The sequence below is a fragment of the Myzus persicae genome, unplaced genomic scaffold (genome assembly GCF_001856785.1).
Source record: "Myzus persicae strain clone G006 unplaced genomic scaffold, MPER_G0061.0, whole genome shotgun sequence".
NCBI classification, from domain to species: Eukaryota; Metazoa; Arthropoda; class Insecta; order Hemiptera; family Aphididae; genus Myzus; species Myzus persicae.
Genome location: NW_019100814.1, coordinates 238486 through 261139, shown reverse-complemented (window position 1 = coordinate 261139; position 22654 = coordinate 238486). Strand labels below are relative to the sequence as shown.

The 22654-nt window shown below is 33.6% G+C and overlaps 1 protein-coding gene across 1 annotated transcript in view; it reads right to left on the bottom strand.

Annotated features, from left to right (window-relative positions):
- The window catches only part of LOC111026265 (division abnormally delayed protein-like), an 85615-nt gene that overhangs the window by 20452 nt on the left and 42509 nt on the right, over nucleotides 1-22654 (bottom strand). The window contains exons 2-4 of the mRNA XM_022304318.1: nucleotides 19052-19210; nucleotides 10261-10657; nucleotides 8901-9255 (exon numbers count right to left, since the gene is read on the bottom strand). Coding sequence (XP_022160010.1) covers nucleotides 8901-9255; nucleotides 10261-10657; nucleotides 19052-19210 — 911 coding nt within the window. The remainder of the gene's footprint in view (nucleotides 1-8900; nucleotides 9256-10260; nucleotides 10658-19051; nucleotides 19211-22654) is intronic.

Below are 22654 nucleotides of genomic sequence, written 5' to 3'. Positions count from 1 at the left end.
AGATTGTAATACATTAAATTATGTGCTCGCGCGGCCATCGATATCGTTTTTCCAACACTTGAATTTCGAGTTCTTTGATTGCGGTATAATAATTGTATAACGTAATACCGTTCCGACTAAATGCGTAAAATATATATTTTATCAATGATTTAACGTATAAAACGTTTATTAAAAACTATTAGCGTTTTTGAAAATACTTTTTTTACATAGCTTTAACTATTAAGTCGTTGCAAATGTTTTATTCAAAAAAGTAAAAACTTAAAAAAAACAATTGTAATAATTATAATTTTTTCAGAAATGTTGAAATTGTGTTGACTTCTATTTCAGATATCGTTGATTATTTTTGAAATCGAAAGTGTCTCTTTGATCACCCAGTGTGGCATACGTATTATGTAGTCCAACGAAACGATGTATGATAAAAATAAACCGATCAAATCGTCCGAATTATATTGTTGCACGCACCAAACGTCATTAAATGATTAAATATTGTTATCTAATACGCATACGAGCGCAACATAAATTACATATTATTTATCACAATAATTAATGATTTAGCGGTAATATATTATAATAGAAATAGGTACATGCATTAAGTACATATAAATTATTTATTATATTAATATTATATAATATAATATAAATAATATATTCTAATAAACTAGTTTAAACTCGACTTTATTTTTTCCCGATCGTCGGGCACTTATAGGTATATTACATTATGTATACATCGGAATAACACTCATAATTTAGTATTCAAGTACGTAATAATTTATGATACAGTGTGATTCACATGCTTACCCCCATTTTTGCCTTAATTAATTAATTAATTCAAATTCTGATTTTTTTTATTCTTCAGATAGAGAAATAAATATTACAAACTATAAAATTGTAAAGTGTACGATCGATTTTTTCCCGACATTTTAAATTACATTTGAAGGGATTCGAAACAGATGACTGTTATTCGTGCTAAAAATATCTATTTTCATTCAAACCACCTTTACTGAATACTCATCACTTAAATTACGTAATATAAATTTTGGAAAAAAGTATGGATTCCTTATTGAAGTGTATTATTTAGATCCTATTATAATAAATTGATAACTTTTAACAAATTTGAAAGTTGAGTTGTTAACATTTGACTTTAAAAATGAAAACATTAATGTTATACATCCTACAACAATAATCTTTTTTCATTTAAATTAACGGAAAAAGTAGTTCATAGATTTAAGTTAGGAATATAGGAATATATTAGTCAGAATATTAGGACTTTGAAATATGTTTTCAAAATCGAAATTCATAGAATGTTTTTTTTTTAATACCTGATGCTTGATAATTTATACAAAATTCTTTAGAAGTTGATCTTACTGGAATTTAAAAACATAAAGCTACATAAATAAATTATGGTTGGGAATTGTCCCCAAACAGGTGGAAATCGTCCTAAAAACCGACTAGAGGCAAATGATCGGGTAGCAGTTGACCTAAATTCTAATATTATTTAGTGTCGAATGTCATGAAACTATAGAACGAGTCGTTCACAGCAAACACGCTGCTCCTAAGTCGTTGTAGTATATATGCACTCACAGTGATTGAATTATTGGAAATGAAAATTGTGAAACATTTTTGTTTTGTCACTAGGTATAATATCATCTAATTTACATTCTTTAGATACCTATAGCAAAACCACATTTCTCTCGCAATAATTTTCATTTCGTAGCCAAACTAAAGAACATAAAAATTACCAAAGCGAGGTGTGTATATCAGGTGACCTTTACTATTGGCTTCTTGCAATATTTAAATTATTAAAGAAACTATTAGGCATTAGCCATTAGGTACATTATAGTATTAATGTTAATAATCTTGATTTCGATCGTTTTTGACGGTTATGAGTAAATAATGTAAATATTAAAAAGATTCCACACAGAGCACTATATCATCCTTAAGAAATGTTGTATTTTAATATGTTTACCGATTAATGCTATCAGCTACATTTAGACGACGGCATGACGTAATGGCACGTTGATGTTTATCTCGAACGCAGTTTTGAAGACGTAAAAGTCAAATTGTGTTTTAAAAATGCAATATTGAATCAAGATTGTGAATTTGTTGATTTCAACAAACACATTAGAAACCGATTAGAAATTTGTACGTTTACCATCAAGTAATATGCATTATTATTGTTGTTATTAGATATAGGTATTGGCACAACAATAATTCGATGGGTATAAAAGAAAATTGCTGCAAAATAACATGCAACGACATCCAAACAATATTTTACCATCATATTACTATCGTATCGTGACGAGACGACCGATAGACGGTAGCAACTGTGTTAGCAATAATTAATCAAAGCGAAAACAGTAAAAAGACGAGTGCCGAGACGACTCGACGATGCTCCGAGAAGGGGCCCACTTCGAAATCTCGGCGCTGCGCAGCATCCTTGGCCGCCACGCACAACTGCACCGCACCTGACGCCCGACTTAAATTATAATATGCACGCACCAGTGTGTGTGTGCGTGTGTGTGTGTGTGTGTGTGCGTGTGTGTGTGTGCGTGTGTGTGTGTGTGTGTGTGTGTGTGTCCGAGCCTACCGAGAAATATTGCGGCATAATAGCATTCCGGTAATATGTCGAACGATAAAAATAAGTGACGGAATTCTCCGATAGAATGTCGCAGTGGTTTTGCCGTGTAACTGTTCATATGTGTTACGCGTTTGTATATATCTATATGTAGGTATATCGAACTACAATTTTTTCCATCTTCCTCCTCCTCCTTCTCCTTCTCCGTTTTCTTCTTCTTATTATTCTTCTCCTTCTTCTCGTTCCATCTCTCCGCGTTTATATACTAACGAACTTATATACTCTTTGTCCTTAAAACACTCGCTTGCGTATCTTTATATACGTCCCGTCTAATTATCGTCGATGATGCACCCGAAAAACGTTTATATCGTTTCACGTGGATGAAATTCGAACAATGATGATTCGGGAGGTAGAGAACTGGTTATAGCACTGAAAAAGCACAGCAAGCGCTAAGCTAAACCCATCAAAGCCCTAAAATATACGATGGACATTTTTTCTGCCGGCTTATTTTATATATTAAAAATAAATTAAATAAATAACATCTAAAATAAGGACGATGTTAAGCAAGACACGGACAACATCCAAGTCGGTAAGGTGTGTACAGTGAAATACTCAATCAACCCGCAGCCACTGTTGTACAGTGCGTGGAGGCTTTCGAATAATCATAATAAATAATAATATGGTATAGATATAAGAACAGATAATCATTTTTGATGAACGTTAATTCTAAAAAAATAATATGTGAAAACAGCCTAACAAATATAAATATGCATAAAAAGGCAAAAATAAACCGAATTATGTAACTAAAATATTGAAAAACTAAAAATACACAATTTTGTACTTTTTTTTAGTTTCTAGTTGTATTGTATTTTGTTCACGAGAAGCTGGACTATTTTTTAAAATATATTTTGAAATTAAATTGGTTTGATACTTAAAAATACGACCACATATTATAAATATATTTCAGAATGTGTGGTTTCTGGAGAATATATAAATGTGTGTACCTATAAAGATACAAGGTACTTAACACGTCATGGTGTGCGCTTAACCATCGAATAATAATAATTACAAGTTGTGGTCGTGCAGCGCACTGTTATTATGTCGGGAACGAACTAACACACTCGACGACTATTATACACACCTCGTCTGTACAATATAATATAAGCCGATTCGCGTTGATCGCGACACAATTCAAACGAACAGTATAATATATATATTATATTATATGCATGTATAGATGTACACACGCCCGGTGAATGCCCCGCGTAATTATATATATTTAACTAAACACAATCGACGGATTCGAAACGCGTCATAACACATCGATTACTGTCTGGTTTTTTTTTCCACTTTAGATTTTTTTTTGGTTTTCATATTTTCTCCCTCTACCCGCACACGCAAGAGGCCATAACAGTTTCGTTTTACTTTTCGTGATTTATAATAGTGAGATACCGAACATCATCTGGCTGCATGTCGAAACCATATATAAATATATCGATTCAGCAGCCATATATATTATGTATAATAAATATATTGCACTATTATTATTGTCCTTGCTCGTACAACCGATTTTGACTATCACAGTGTTTTTTTTTTTTATTAATACGAAACTAATGCTCTATGATACAAAATTGAAATTGAAAAAATATTGATACCTCATACCAATAACCACCATTTGAGTTCCGGTACCGGCTTGAATGTTATTTAATATATTCTATATGTAAGAGGTGCATAATTAATTTTTAATTTATCGTTAAGTTTAATAACAACGCTACCTAACAAACTATATTTGTATTTATCTCGTCTTGGTGTTGTATACGTATCTATACTTAAATTTAAAATATATTACCTACTCTAAAAGGTCGAGCCCTTGACCATTTTATATCTCGAAGCGATCTGCATAATTTTTTATTATTATTATTTCAAACATGTACGATGTACCTATTTTAGTAACTTTAGTTATCCAATAAAAAAAAAACATTGCTCTAGGGGATTCAGAAATTGTGTACCTACTTACGTGAACGGAATTCATTTCACACAAACTAGCTGCGTATTTATAAATCAAAATTATAATTCGCAATAAGGTTATTATTAGTCATTAACACCTTTAATAGTTTAACTACCGAAGATTTCCCTCGCGGACATTCGATTTTGTATTTTATCCAAAATAAGCATAATATTATTATTATTAATTACTTCAATCTAAAATTGTTTAATTCGTACAAAACATGGTTGTTTGATGAAACGTACAAAATTACTTTTCTTCTGACATTCGGAAATGAACACAATAAAAAATATTTTGAAACATTTCAAGTTTCTATGGTAAAATACATCAAAACAATTTTAATGCGTTTATTTAAACAACCACTCTGTCAGTAATTCAACAAACACAAAAAATAAACTGTCAATACAATATAGGTAGCATATAGTTTGTAATTACATAAGTTTGACAACTTCAAACAGTCAACAAAATGTCAAGGTATAACACCGGACTGTTGGCGTTAAAGTTTTGAGTATAAAACTTATATTACTTCACGGGCTTATTAAATTTAAAAGCATTTTGTAAATGAAAAAACAAAAAAAAAAAAATATTAAACGCGGGCCCCGTCCTGTTGAACTTTTTAAAGGGTTTATAGTACTCGGGGGACAAATCTAGTACGAAATGGTCTTATTTTTGGCACGATCGTTGGAATTTTTACTTGCGACAGATTTATTGGGGAGCCAGACACCCGTTCTTCACTCGGGTTCTAATAAGAAATTTCCTGTTGCCAATGATACACACCGGCTTCTCTCTCTCGCCCCCTCCCCGTATACCATCACCGCCAGTCTCTCCCTCGCTCTATTTCACTCTCCCTCTGTGTGTGAATGTGTGCGTGTGTGCACGTGTGTGTGCGTAATGTGCGTGAGTTTCTATCTTTTTTTTTTTTACGCCCGGTAAAAATAAACCAACTGCACGGCGACATTCCATTCCGAGGTACACGCTAAAAATGCATCGTCCGCCGACGTCGTCGCCTTGCATATAATCTTGTCACACATATATAAATCGTTGGCCTTAACTCGGTGTATTAACCATTCCTGTCTTAAAATATACAGAGTGATTTCCATACCGCAGACGGTCCGTCCATTCCACCGACTCGTATATGTGTACTTCCCCTGGTCATACGTGTATATTATTGTGTACACAGCTAATCGCAGATTATTAATAATAATTATACGTACTTAAATAAGTTCGTATCTGTAACGACACTTCTATAATTATAATATGTTTTGTAAAAACGGCGCGACGTTTAAATGTATAACGCGCACAAGACGACTGCACTGTAATAAATTATTCATAACGATGTATCGGTAATTTATTTGAATTAACCGCACCCTGTATTCTCGAAATAAATATACGGATCTTGCGGACTCACCATCTTCTTCGATTATATAAAAGTTCAAGACTTCTACAATAGACTATAGAGTACAAACTATTTCCTTCGTACAAAATAAATTACAGTTTCAAACATTTTCGTTTCACTTTTTTTTTTATCAATTTGCTTTACGTGTATAAATTTAAATTAGCCTAATTTTACTCAGTTTTTTTGTTCAAAATATTGTGTTCTCAGTATATTAGCAAAATTACTTTCGTTATTAATTATTATATATACATTTGCTGCTTCAATACAAAATTCGTAATATTTTCCCTTTTCATCGTTCCGTTCCACACGCGCCGTCGTGTATACACATATTGTATTATATAGGTATGTAAAGTGTGTACCTTTACAAAATTAAAAAATAGAAAAAACCTAGTTTTCACTAATTTGACCCAGTTTTGTTGAAACAAAGCACTGATGAGAAAAATGCATAAGTATGCCACATGATAATAATGTACATTATTGTAATTCCGCCGTTTTTCAAATTCTTGTTTTATATGGTAGGTAGTATTGTCAGAGATTTTTCCAAATTGCATTTGGTTTTTTTCATTCTTTTCGATACACATGCAAGACGGTTGCGCCGTTAGAACGAAAAGAACAACGCCACTCGGATGATGATTTATCGTTCGGTTACGTGATCAGTAGACGTCTTTAAAACGGTTCCCAGACGCGGTAATCGATTTATTTCGTAACGTCGCCGAAAAACACTCGAAAATTATTATTATATTATATCGATACCGCAAAACGAATTCCGACGAAACTTGTCGTTTCAACAACGACGGTAATACCGGCTATTGTCCAGTGCTTTTTGGTGCCATGCCTAATGCGGGGTTTCGAACGAAACGCGGTCGACGGGTTTCCAACCCCGTTTGGGGAGTCGGTGGGGGGGGGGATGGGGTGTAGGTGTACCGCAATCGAACGTCCTGCGCGTTTTTCCTGCACTGCAGCACTGCACCGCCGGCACCTCGTTAGCGCTATACAAATCGACCAAATTCGTCTTATTGTTCACGCATCATGTGTTTCCACATTGTTGTGCACATAATAATATATACAGGTATTATATAGGTATGTAGTGTAGGGTTCTGCTTGTAAATATAATAATATATAATGTATAATGCAGGTATATATAATATATAGGCAAATGCTGCGGATTGTCAGGAGGTGCAGCGCGCGCGCGCGAGTGTGTGTGTGTGTGTGTGTGTGTGTGTGTGTGTGTGTGTGTGTGTGTGTGTGTGTGTGTGTGTGCGAGTTGGAACCGGTCCAAATATGGTAAATCGAGTTTAGTATCGGAAGGGTTGTGCGTTTGTGTACACGCCTACGTCTGTGTGTGTATATATATGTATTTATATTAGACATACACATAAAATACATATAAAGTATACAAGTGAGTTTGCGTGTGTGTGCGTGAAAGGTGCCGGCAGATCGGAATTCCTCTCGCCGGACCAATGGAAGTCCAGCATTTCATTTGGATGAGTCATACGCGTTGCACCGGTCCTCGCCCCGACGACGACGACGACGACGACGACGACGATGTGCACGCCGCCGTCGTCTCGTAATCTCAGGTGGCGCTACTAGGCGCACCGATCCGTCTGGTCGGTATTTCGGGTCTCGCGAGTATACGCGTTATATTATTATAATGGGTGCGTATTATATTGTTATTATGCCGCCCGAACCATTCAGTAAAACCGTGTCGGAGATATCCGATCGCCCAAAGTCATTGATATCTGCGGGGGAATCGCCATATCATTTGAATTCCACGAGTTCGGACCACCTGGTCATTCGTTTCATCTCTCCGGAGAGAGACAAAGAAACGACGTTCGGTTTCGGCGTATACCACGACGCACGGGACGTATACCACGACTCATGAGGTTACCTATATATATATATTCCGACAGCATCATTTACTCATTACGCCCGATTAAGGTATTGCACAAAAATATGCATCCAACACATACACACTGCACATAGGTATAAAAACAATTGTAAGCGTTCGCCGATTTCGTTATCGGAGTAAAAAAACGATATAAATATGATGGCAAGCGTGACCTCAATTTAACATAACACGCTAAGGAAGCTTGTTAACTATTATTAAATGCATTGGTGTAATGTGTTATTACTTATTATAATATACCTAGGTAATAATAATTATTAAAACACTATTAAAATATGATAAACAAAACATAATCAAACGAAAGCGTTACGATTTTTTCGTACGTTGATACTATTACGATGATTATTAGTACAAACTGAATAAACTAACGAAATGAAACACAAGTACAACCAGGAAACGAATATAATAAAGAAATTTAATCTCTGTTCGGCCAGAAGAAAATACGTGTAGGTATCCAGTACCTGCCTGTATGCAATACGATTAAATTAACATAAGCGTGATGTTTAAATAAATCTACAACGGATGATATCAGTGGTGTCATATAAATTTTCTTTTAATGCTCATATTTGTATGTAAGCCATACAAACCCTGTCTAGAACTTATCCTTTTTCAGACCAGTCAATATAAGAAGTACCTTAATATTGACACCTTGGGCCGTTCAAATGACGCACTGGGGTGATCATATATACAAAATTATAATTTTGATTCCTTCGTGGCTTGTATCCCGTATAGGTGTAATTACTATATATAGTATACGCATGGTATTCAAACGTAAAAGAAGATAAAAAAAACAAAAAAGCGGAAACGCGGAGACCGACAAATTTACCAAATGACATATTGTCCCAAAACCATTGAGTCAACATGTCCGTGAGAGAATAATAATACTCAGGGTAGTACTGACTATTATATAGAGTTAAAAGTAGGTAGGTATATTATACAACAAATGTGTACGTAACATTTAAAACCATCTCAAGTGGTGTTCGGGCATATTATTATGTAAATGTAAAATCCAACTCACGTTGTTTTGTATGTCGGAAGCGTGGTTCATCGCGTACATGATGGCTTCGGATATCCTCGAGTGCAGGGATCTGAGCAGGTCCTCCAGACACACCGACGACTGACCGTTGTTGATGGCCGACACCAGCCGGTCGACGGCCTCGTAGTATCCGGTCCACGGCGCGTCCAGGTGCGCCGTCTCCCTGGCCAGACACCCGCGGATCACGTTCACGCACAGCCCGTGACACGGTTTCGCGTCCTTGCCGTCGCACCACGAGCACTGTCTCATCCGGGTCAGCGCCGCCGAACACTGTTCCGTATTTCCGTAGCCCAGCCACGATCGGGAGTGCTCTTCGTCCACCAGTTGCCCGCCATATCTGAGTCATACAATGATATTATTCGTCATTGTGCTCGAGTAATGACATTTTACACTTTATTGACATCCGCGCAATCTCAACATTACCTATACGAACGGTTTGCTGAACGCATCGTTATCAATTGGTTAGGGTTGGTGTAGGGGGCGGGGACGGGGACAAATCTACACAGTGTTTGGCAGTAATCAGTTGAGCGTCGCAAGTTACCCAACCAAGATATATTGTATTAGAATTCGTGACTGTATAGTGTATACTGTATAGTAGCTTATAATAAATTACGTAATTTGCAGTTTTAATTAAAATATACGTGTAGTATATCTTATAGTTACATTTAAATAATTAATAATCGGACGATATCAAAACTATTTTTGTATTTTAAAAATTAAAATATTTTATGTAATGATAATTACCATATGAAATTTGATATATTTTTAATTAAAAAAAAAAAAACAACAATAAGACTATTTCCTATTCTATTCCATAAAACGTGTTATTTCATATACTCACTGCTGACTATATAATAGATAACATTTATGAAATATTATTACACTCTAACCGTACACGTTAGTTATTACTTACGTATACTGTTTTAGTACATTTTATAATAATAAATTATTTTTTTACGGACGTTTTAATAAATGTCAATGACAATCGTTAGTTGTATACTTTTAACATTTTGTTTTCTCAAAGAAATAAACATATACACAATTAAGTGACTTTTAACTTTCAATGTGACTGTAAATAATTCTATAACCAGTTACAATTAGTCTAGTAACTAACTCATCTCTGAACTTAAGTAATAGGGTTGTCACGATTATAGAGCATTATTTTGGGACAATGGGTGTATAATATTATTATAATTTATAATTCCACTTAGTATGGATTATATAATAATATTATGAAAATTCGGTTAGTCATCAAAATGGAAACATAAAGACTGAAGAAATCAGGTTTCGAGACAAATCTAAGACAAACCTATCGTTATCGTCTATTTAAATACTTTATTACCTGAGTGCGTGTACGAGTACGTTGGTGGCGGCAAACGTCCTGGAAATGTCCTTGGCCAGCGTGTACGGCACGTCACCGAACGGTTTAACGTCAAACGCTTTGCCAGCTAGACACTGGACGTAATCCTCGTCGAACTCGGTCGCGCCGCCGTCCGGTCTATCCGCAGCCGCGGCCACCGTCCGGTAGACGACCGGAAACAGGTCAGAGAACAGCCGGGAAGCCGCGTCCTCCAGGCTCGTCGCCGGGGTCGTTTCCGGGTCCTCGTGCACGTACCGCGACAGCCGCCCGTAAAAAGCGTCCAACGGACCCGTGGCAGGTTCTTCGATGCTCGCGTACACATCCGCCAGCACCCGAACCGTTTTGCTCTTGGACTTCCGGATCATGTGCGTCATGTGATCTGAAAAGATAGTTTTCAAGATATAATACATAATATATGTGCGTGTAAGTATACAATATGAGTATAAATAAGATCTTATACTATTGTATATTATAGTGTCACGCACGTTCTGCGGTAAGTACTAGGTATTATACACTACGTAAGACAGAAAGGACACATCATGTATTTAGATTTTAACGTTGTTCAAGAAAGACAAACAACTTAAAATCTCCGAGAAAAAAGTTGAATTACAAATATTGTCATATATCATGAAATAATACAGTAAAATACATGATATACAAATGTTTCTACAATCACTTAAAGAAATAGTATAAAACGTTATAGTTACTTAAAGAATTGAGGGTCGACAGATCGTGGACACGAACTGTACCTACATTTTAAGAAATCGCGTTTTCTTGTAGATAAAATAATAGTTTTAATATTACCAATAATTAAAACAACATTATATTGTATGTTATTTTACAGTAGATAATGAGTCACAAATATTTTATTTTATTATAATTTAAACTTCATATTGAAAATTAGAAATTCAATAATTGGAATATTTGAATTTAGTGTTATGTTCCTTTTCTCTAGCTCGAACCGTCTCAGTTTGTAGCGAAAATATATCGTTGTTCCTAAAATGATAGCAAAGCTGGTTCAGAAATATATATTATTTTGCTTTCAATGATTGGTAAGTTTGATGGGCATCTCGTGTGTTTTTCCTAATTTGAAATGGTAATAACGAATTCACTTGATTCAATTATTCAAAATTGGTCTTATACACAATATTATCATTTGTATAGAAACGTCAAAAAACAGTGGCGGGCTTACATTGATTACGCGTTTAATACGCATGCGATCGCCACTGATTTCGAAATTCAAACGACCCCGTCTAATATATTATAATGATATGAGGTCGCGACGGTAAAGTGATACCTTCTTTTATTATTATTACCGGGGAGGGGGGAGGGGGACAGAACCAGATTCTGGTTTTCTCGCGATTTGATGCGTCTTTGCGGTCTGTATATTATCCGCACGCACGCACGTGACTACATATTAGTATAATATGATATTATGCTGTTACACTGATTTAGTTGTATTCATTATTTCCATCGCACCAATTGATATCTACACGGCGCGGCGACGACGAGGATTGTGAAAACACATTCTAATATCTATTAATATTTCCGCCTAGACTTCCGCAAAAAAACGTTGTACTCAATATCAGAGCATATAAGAATAGATTGGTTCAAGTCGATCTCGTCGAACATTTTAATCGTATATCGCTATAAATCTAACCTATAATAATAAAAGAAAAAAGGTACACCTATTTGTATTTAAGGCTTTAAAGTGGCTGTTATGATAGCAATTAACAGTACTCAAATACTTAACAGCATTGCCCTCGACTATATAATAAACGAAAATACAATAAAAATATAATTTGCATACTACATTTGCATACATTGCAGTTTGCACAGACGACGAGTAGAATTTGAATCGAGTATGAAAAAAACGCAGAAATAATTACGTTCATATATTTTTATTACTGCGATTTGATTTCGAACAACTCGACATGGGTTTGTGTAATAGTGAATATAATTTATTATTATGGGTACCTACCTATATTAAAATATACGGATATAATATGTACGCGTATACATAGAGGATCATTAGCTAAATTCGTACCCGTTTTAGCTTATTATTTTTTATGTGCTTCCCAAAGAAAATGCACAATTTATTTATAACCACCGACGTACCTTGTAAAAAAAATAATAAAATATTGTAATGGAATAACTTATATAAAAATATATTTATCTCCTTCGACTGTTCATATTTTATAACATACGTACCTACCTACATTAAAAAATAATATTAAATTAGTAATCGTATGCTCCAATTATGTACAAGCAACAATATTATGATATAGCACACACATAAACGATCTTTAGCGAATATAATTCGTGTCTATAATTACTAATTAGGTATATCACATTGACGAGTACGCATACATTAACGCGTCGAACTTAATGGATCGTGTAATCATTTCGCTATGAATCCGAGTTGACGAATCTGACGACAATCGAAACGACTGATATCATAATATTATATTGTCGTATTATAATAATTATTTAGGTCAAGTTTCGGCGACACATGTTGCGTGCACCCCGGTGTGTCAAGAAGTAGCCGCAGCGGTTGCACATCAATAGGTACTTATGATAATATGTGCATTTGCCGACTAATCGACAACGAATATATGCACTGTCGTTGTAAGTATATTACTATATATTATAGTAGCATGGTATAGGGGGAGATCTATTTAACTTAATAAGACCCTCATTACTCATATTATTTCAGAAAACACTGACATTTTTTTACGTATTTATTTTACATAATCTTAAATAATTACAATTTGACATTTTTAGAAAAAAATTATAGTTTTTACTATTTTTAATAACTTTGTACATTTTAAATTTCCTATTCTGCAGCAGTAAACTATTAATCGGAGTACTTAGATCTAAAATAAAATTTCAGACAATTAGTGAATTTATAATAACTTATAAGTATTTTAAGTTAAGACGAGCGGAGTAGTAAAACTAATATTTTTCCAAGTACCCCTGCATTACTCCACTTCGCTCATCAAAACTTTAAATATTCATAAGCTACATGTCCAAAATTTGATTTTTGTTATCAAAGTATAAGTACTCAAAAAAAATATAAATGCTTGTGTTTTTCTAATGAGTGTCATCAAAAAAGGAAAAAATTAAAAAACGATTCACTTAAAAGTATCTTCTTTTAGAAAAATGACTTAAAGTTATGTAAAAGAGGTTTTTTCAAAAACGTTAATAGTTTTTGAAATAACGAAGGTCTCACGTTAATTGGATCAGCCTGTAAGATGCATTATTTTTGGAATCGGATCGTTTGATTCAGTACGTGTGGTGTACTTAGTGTATTTATATATGTATCATTATTATGCTCGTCGTAGGCTGTTAAAATATTAAGTACAGTAGTGCCGCGGGTAACGCGCAACGGGTTTAATAAGGAGGTATAATATTGGGTAATACGTTTATTTATAGATACGCGAGGAGAAATATATGAAAACGAAATGAAATAATAATCATAAAAAAAAATCAGTTTGTATGAAACGAAATTAAAAGAGCGGTCGGAGGAGAGGGAGAAAATACAAGAAACAATTGAATGGGACCCGCCGATCTGGACTGGAATGCAGTTTGCTATAGTGCCCGGAGAACGTCGCCCGCGGCGGCCGGGGGGGTCTATCGCTGGAATGCGGCGGCGGCGGCGGCGGCTGCCCGCGTGTCGTGCGAGTGTGCAGTACACCGAAATGAACGTTTATTCACCGTCATTCGTCAACCGGGGTGAAAACATATTTTTATATACGCCGTCGGGATTTATAGGATATTATTATTGTATGTTATTATATTATTATTTATTATTATTATTATTATTATTATTGTCTAAAAGGAGCATCAAATGTGAGGCCGACCGACCGACTCGTGCAGTGTGTGTGTGTGTGTGTGTCACGTGCATATACCGGCTAAACACATTATTGATAATAATAATAGACCGTACGTTGTAAGGTACCTATTATGTTATTTACGACGAGTTTGCGGACAAACCGGACTGCTGCTGATGCTGCAGCTGTGAGGCCGCGAATTGCGATCCAGAACGCACACCGACGACCGGCAAAAATGGCGCAGTCGCGGCGGCAACCCCGAAAGCGGAGTGAAACTCACGTGTACCGCGGTCTGATTCATTTGACTGCAACAGGTGGCTATACTAGTCTTCTGAGTACATATTATTAGTGATTTAAAAATAAAAATAAAATTTTTTAAGTATATGTATAGTTTGAACTCGTTTTTAAAGTTTTTGAAATAATATTCTGTAAAAACATTTTACGAAAATATTACATATTCAACCGATTTTATAATTTAAGATTTAATTTTGAATATTAATCGAGAGGAGTAGGTTCGTACAGCATATCACAACTTTTGCTGGTCAGTGCAGGTGCCTTTTGTCGTTTTACTCCATTCGTCTGAACCGCAAAATTTCAAACGCTTATAAGTTATAACTAAAAATCTATTTACATATTTAAAGAAAAGTACCTAGTCTGCGCATCTACTAAAATTACATATACATGTTTTCAACAATACTCATACAAAAGTTTGTAAACATATAATATATATATATTAAATGAATACCAGCTACTTCAAAGTTCAAATCATATAAAAACAATTTTTTATTCAAAAACACAAAAATGGATTATACAGACTAATCCTGTAAATGCTGCTAGTAGTTTTATATTTGACCGGATTCTTTAGATTCTTACAGTATATAGTTATAGTATTATTCATATATTTAATATTATATTTTAGTCCCTTGCCATTTGACTGGAAAAACTCACACGCTTAACAGGTCTATCGTGGTTTATAAATTATGTGTATATATTGAAAACATAATATATAATGTGTAACGTGAAAGATATAAGGACACCCCCATCGTGTGCCATAATTATTTGTAGCCGGCTAATAATTTCGGCTTCGTTCCGTCTACAATATAATATGTACAACATAATAATAATAATAATATATATACACGCTGTTACTATTATTATATATACACTTTTTTTTCAAAACGACGTGAAAAGAAAAGGACGGTCGACAATCGCCATAACGCAATGGATACGCTGCACAACCCCTTGCTGCTCCTGCTGCAGGTCGAGATGGTTATCGCCGCGTGGTATAGGTGATTATTAAATTATTTTTTTATATGCGTTTCGATATTGGATAAACTATTTTATATACTCTGTCATTTCATAACGCCATGGTACGTGTGTATGGATATAAGATATATTGTGTGTTCAATACACGTATGTATAGGTACGATACACGGTGCGAGACGTTTCGGCCGAGGGCGGTTCACACGCCAAAAACAATATTACTGCATGTTCGCCGTTTAGGTGCGATTAAATACCGTTTTATTACTCTTCGATAACTCTATAATATTATATATATTAAATATTATTATATAGAAGGCGCAATCGTTATTACGAATTATTAGATTCGGATTTAGATGATCTATATAGTTTTTGGTATTACACTATTTATATCGCCAATGGGTACATAGTACTATATACAATGTTACGCTTAAATTTATGAACAACGGGACCCCCTGGACCTTACTTGGAAAACTTAAAATTTACCAACTAATGACTGTACATTTCGGAATTACATCGACTTTTTTCAATTCTAAAATATGCAAATTAATTGGATCAAACTAAGAATGATTATTGTAATTCAGGCTTTTACAAATGAGAAATGGTAAATCTTAGTAGTTAGTATAGCTTACGACAAACATCAATCTAGTACGAAATAAATAAATATGTTAAAAAATAAAATGTCTAAATTAAATGCATTGAAGTAAAGTAAGTATTTGAAAATAGTTCTAATTTTAGTTTATTTATAAATATAAATGATTTAAAAAATGTATTGTGTCGTTAATTAATCGATTGAATATACAATGATGACATACAGTTATATATTTGTTTAAATGTTGAATCAATGTACATTTGCACCTATATACTACAATATAAGAAAATAAAAATACATTTATTACGTTTTTTAGTAAAGTATTTTTTTCAAATTATGGTTTATTTATTTGCACTATGAAAATGATTATAAATTATGTGATTGCAATATACGATATTCTTTATTAGGGCGTTCTTGACTACCGTGGCATTGAGTTGTATAAAACAGAATTTAAAAATACATGATTTGTTAAAATATTGTGTAAAATATTTTTTTTACTACATTTATATTAATAAATTAATAAAATTAGTTATAATTAAATATTTAGGTAGAACACGTTTCATATACTAATTTCAATTTCATCTCACTTAATTTGGAGTTTGAATATTATTTTTTATACATTGGATTTTTACTAAAAAAAAAATATTTATTCTAATGTTTGCCTTTAACTCTAGTTTGTAAAAACCAGAACTACAATAATTATTTGCAGTTTGACTGAATTAATTAAAAAATTAAAAAATTGGCCAATATAAATTCGAAAGCCCTTGGATTTACCGGTTAAACTTAAGTTTTTCCGGTATTTGTACTTTTATTGTAAAATGTTTATACCTATATGATATATATATAATATATATATATGTATAAATCGATAGGCCAAATCATTTTCAGTATTTTAAAATATTTATTTATAACGTGGTAGTCAAAATAATATACTCTTTTATACACCACTTATAATATAGTCACGTCTAATAATTTAAAGATTTGTGACGGAAACCCAATTTGTACAGAGTAAAACGTAGTATCTCATAATGCATATAATACGGGTAGAAAAAATGTTTCAGAGCGGAAAAACTACAGCTTTTAGTCTACATTAGAAAGTCTAAAGGAACTGCTCGCCTATTGTTATTAAGTTAGGTATTGTTATTTAATATAAATGTATAAAGGTTGATTAAAAATCAATAATGAAATTGGTCTTTTTAAATGAATGAATTGTAATTGAAACTGTAGAATGTAGCGTAAAATATACACTTTATTTTACTTCATTATATATTTTAGTACATTAAATGAAAGACTTTTAGTATAATATCATCCTATTTGTTTTACATTCTGTATCAAAGAAATACTTTTCAAATTAATATAATACAACAAAATTAAGAAAAAAATATTTTAGAAATTATAAAATACAAATAATTAGTAAACTTTTAAATTTAACATTATTATTCATATTTGCGTTCCATAATATACATATTTTTTTAATTTAAAAACTTCATTTCTGAACGTATAATATTTCAGTAGTTTTAAAAGTATTTAAAATTAATTATAAGTAAAATACATGAAACTAATAGACATACAGTTGAGAAAATCTAAGGATTTTAAGTTATTTAAATGTTCTGGTCACGGCGTCGGTTCCGTTAAAGGCTGATGGGTGGAATCTCGAGAAGGGTGTTTGAGGTAAAATTGCTGATGAGCTAGTCGGAATTGGACGAAAGTTTTGTATGAAAATGTTAAGAAAAATACATAACAAATTCATTGATTGAACAGATTTTAGAGATTTATTTGAGAAGTACCTAGCGGGAGTTTCTGTAATTAGGCGAAGGAGGATATTTTGGAAGGCTTGAATGATTTTATGTTATTAGAGTTCTTAACTGAAACCCAGAGGACAACGTCCATAAAAGTTTGGATCGGTATAATGAAATAAACATTTTAAATACATTTTCAAACAGTCCACTATATCGGTGTGTATCACAATGTCTTATAACACATTATACCTAGGCTACTATTACACATATGACGCAATTTAGGATTAATCCCGGAAAATTAGACAGTTTAAGGTCATCCGCACGTGCGCACATACTGCATAGGAGAGTTTTATATTAAATAAAATTCTAGGGATTACGTTAAGTCTGAAAGTGGTAGTGACATAATAAGTCGAGTGTGCAGTTCAACTTCTTGATCTTATCTTCAAGAAGAAAGAACCATGTGAAGCGTCTGTCTAGTTTATAAGATATCATATTTACTATCATGCACATACGTTTTATAAGTGCAAGAGTGCAACAATAAAAAAAGGTGTGACACAACATTTATTAATTCCTCCCACCTACAATTTTCAAATAATTTAAGTATAACTGAATATCAATAAAGTGTTGAATTTAAATTAACCACAAATTGCGAAGCTCTAATATAATAAGCAAAACCCTAACGAAACTTGACCACAACTACACGCGGTAACCAACCACCAACCCAACCCTTAAAAAAAAGGTGTGACCGCGGTCACACCTTTATAGCGTACCTAACTATTCGATTCCACTGGGTGGAAACTATTGATTTATTACGAAAAAATAATGAACAATGAACATGAATAATTTATTAGTATTTAATAATCAAGGTGTATCAAATTGACGGATAAATCAAAAATACGGTACTCGGTCTCTTCCCCAGAGTGTTGTCTATTTACATGTATAAGGTACACTTTGAAACCGCATAAACGCCATAAACGCATAGGAAGAGAATTCAAAATTCGACTCGCTACGGATCGAAATAACCGTTTAATAAATTCATTCATGACCAGTCTTATATAGCGATTTCGGTGACTTTTTTCGCCGATAACATAATGTAGTCGTAAAATTATAATAATAATAGTAAAATATATCCCTAAGGATTTCTTTTCTTTTTTTTTTTACGACCGGTCGCCTCCGCATACATACATAAGCAATAACATAAAATTATGTATACATATTACATATATATTATATATATATATATATGTATAAATAACACACCAGCGGGGGCGCGTGTCGTCCCCGGAGCACGAATTTTGTGTGTATTTTCTCTCTCTTATTTTTCTTATTTTATTTTGTTTTCTGTTTACCTTGCAAGTGATGGGCGGTGGAATTGAGCAGGTCATAAACGTAGCCCGCCTGCGTGGCCAGGTGTCTCTTGTATTCGCTGTCCACCATGTCTATCAGCCGAGCCTCGGTGGCGGCATTGCAACAGCTCTTCCTCGACTGACACACTTTCAGATTGTCTCCTGCAAACACAAGAAAACGATAAATTACTTCCAGAATAAGACATATTCATCGAACGGCACATAAATCCAACGAAATCGGTAATAAAACGTCCTCTGTGTGTACACTGTACATGTATATAGTACTATATATGTGTAGTATACGGTATATAATGTGTATTGTACGTGAGTGTATTTTTCTGTCAGAACCTTCCTGTCATGACGAGGATCCCGTTGTCGGCAATAATAATTCATTGTAATCAACATGTCCGAACTATATCGTTATTATTATTATTACATAGTAAACCATACGCCACTCCGTGGACGGTCGCCAAAACACAATTTTAAAAACCTCGCTACAGTATCTTAGGATGCCGGGGACAGCAGCTGCAGTTTCTATATTGTTGTTGTTGTTTTTATATTTATACATTTTATTTTAACCTCAATCGGCCGCAGCGTTCCAAATTTAGCTAAGTTATACCACTGGTCCCCGACGATCACCAAAATATTTTGCAATTTATATAGGTACAATCCGAATAAATCAATACTGTTAAAATATTTAAATATATTATAAAATTATAATTTTACTAAGTATTATTATGCTTCTAGAGTCTAATCGCTTACATATATATTATAAGTATAAATGTATAATAAACAATACATCCTAAGATACTAATGGATCAATTCATTAAAATTTAATTAATTTTAATCAACGGACAAAACTGTATCAAAATGACTTAACAACACGTTAAGTGTTGCAAGACTGTAACGTCATCCGTAGCTGTACCGTTTTATTTTAAGTTCTTGGATAAAATCCCATTAAAATAATTAATTTACTGAAATTGTGTTTAAGTTTAAGATCCCTCTGACCCATTGCTTTCTGACATAAATATCAATCTAAATCCTTACAAAAACACCGAACGAATTAATTAATTGGGCTGCGAGCCAAAGGTGAACTGGAACTGTACACAACTTGAAAATAGTAATATTTACTTAACACGCTTTAGTTTAATGATCTGAGTGGTTCCTTGAAATAACATTGGTAACATTATACTGTCATTCGAATTTATTTTCATATGGACCAACCAAAATATAAATCAAACGTGTTACACTGACTGAGATTTCCAATGTGATCGTTTGAAGTCATAGTTTTATCGAGTTGAAATTTATAACTCGATAGCCATTAACGAATATTGTCAGCAATATTTTGGACAGGTATTTAATATTATATTGATGAGACAATCAATTCAATTTTAATAAAACGATTAATTATTCATAACGAATAACCCGTTCGCACATATTTAGGAAGTGTGTATGAGTAATACATATTTTGGTCTTAGACTATTATGACGAAAACAGCAAGGAACGCCGATAGCATATTTTAAAACGAACAATTATTATTCTCGTGGATAAGTTAAACATACAAAAATCAATTTTTTTCGACTTTATCTATCTAAGACTTGCATAAGTACCTCCATACCTGTATAAAGTTTTAACCGATGGACGACAATGAATATTCGTATTTATTTATTTTCTTCTCGAATTTTCAAATGATGTCAGTGATTATTTTATCACAATATACAATGGGTACCTAGTTTTCCGCTTGAAAAATTACGTGGGTACCTATATACAATATACGCTATCATTAGTTATTTTTACCGTGATTTATCAAGTGTCGCGCCACTCGCCAGCGATATAAATCGTTTTTGCACCTCGGACAATTTCCTATATCAATTTATTATACGCTATGGTATGTTATTATAATATGCAAACGTTAAGTTACGACTTGGTTTGTGTTTCCGTCCCGTCGCGACGAACGTCCCAATTAAAATTTACAAGGCGAGATGCGAAATAAAAATAAAAAATAAATTAGTAATGCATATTACAAGCCATTGTCCAATGTAATATCATAACAGCGCGTGACATCGGAATAAAAGGCGAGCTGTAATCGTTATCACGTCTCCGTTGTACATTAATATTCAATATTCAATATTATGCTCGAGAATTATTATATGCCGATACCGAATATGTATACTGAAATCGGCTCGTATGAATACTTAAATAGTACACCGACATTATACGGCCGAGTATCGACAAAGGCGAGAGGACGAGAATATCAATACGTCAAATATTATTGAGACAAAAAAAAATTGTACACCACGTGTTCGATGGCAGGACGTGCTGCAGTGTCGACGTCTATTTAATGCAATACATTTTTAACATAATACTGTAGCAGCAGTAGATATTCACGGTATTTGAACGCCCCCTCCCCCATCAATTTCAGCGGCACTGGACGTCCCCCCCCCCTGGACAAAGACATTTCCCACCTGAATCAATACATATATTTTTTTGCACATGAAACGGATAATTAATATAATAGGTTGGAAAATAGGTTCTTTGGTTTTACCCGAAGTACCCATATAATCATATATCAAGGTGTTGACTATCATCATCCACGTTTTTATTGAAGGTGAGTAAATCAAGTGCATCAATAGACATTTTAAATCGTAGAGTAGGAGGTTTCGTAGTAATTCAGATACAGAAGACAGGTAAAAAAAATGATGTGAAAGTTTTTCAAATGATGATATTTTAATTTTTTTAATTTCCGTGTGCTATATTACCAGAATAAAAAGTATAAATTACGTTTTGTTTTACTTGTAAATATTTAATAATATCATATTTATATAAGTATTTATAATTGGTACTTGTACATATTATTAATATATTTTTAATAATTATATTAGTGAATTTTGAATTGGCATTTGGCAACTTTTTGTTTTTTTTCCGGGGGGATTTTGTCCCATTCGGACGGAAAACGTCCGCTGTATTCGAGGCGAAAAAGCAGGAGGGGGGGGGAGAAAGTCCTAGATTCGATAAACACAGATTCGACTTCTGTATACGATACTTCGAAATATTATTGTGTGTTGTAAGTCCTCGAAATCTAAATGGATTAAAAACTATGGCAAACGACTCATTCTCCGCCGCGGAATGTGTGTAGGTTCAAATGCGCATCCCCCAGTAATAATTTATGCTATGATATAATATTATATTGTTATTTACGTTTATCTTTTAATCCGTCCGTCGTATTGTGTATATTATTATAACGTCTGAGTAAAGTTACCGCGAAAACGCGATAGATCAATAAATATAATATTCGTGTATATAATGATATACGATTCATTCGGTCTTTCACGGGTCGTTATATACAACAACACAATATAATAACGCACGTATAATATATTATGTGCGGCTTTTAATTTTCAAACGAGAAAAGGAGAGAGAGAAAAAAAAACAATCGGTACCGAAATTTCGGGCACGAGTGAACGTTGCCGAGAAACCCGACACCCGCCCCACAGTCGAGATGAATTATTATGTCCACAGATTTTTCGGTGTGTGTGTGTGTGTGTGTGTGTGTGTGTGTGTGTGTGTGTGTGTGTGTGTGTGCGTGTGCGTGTGTGATTGTGTGTG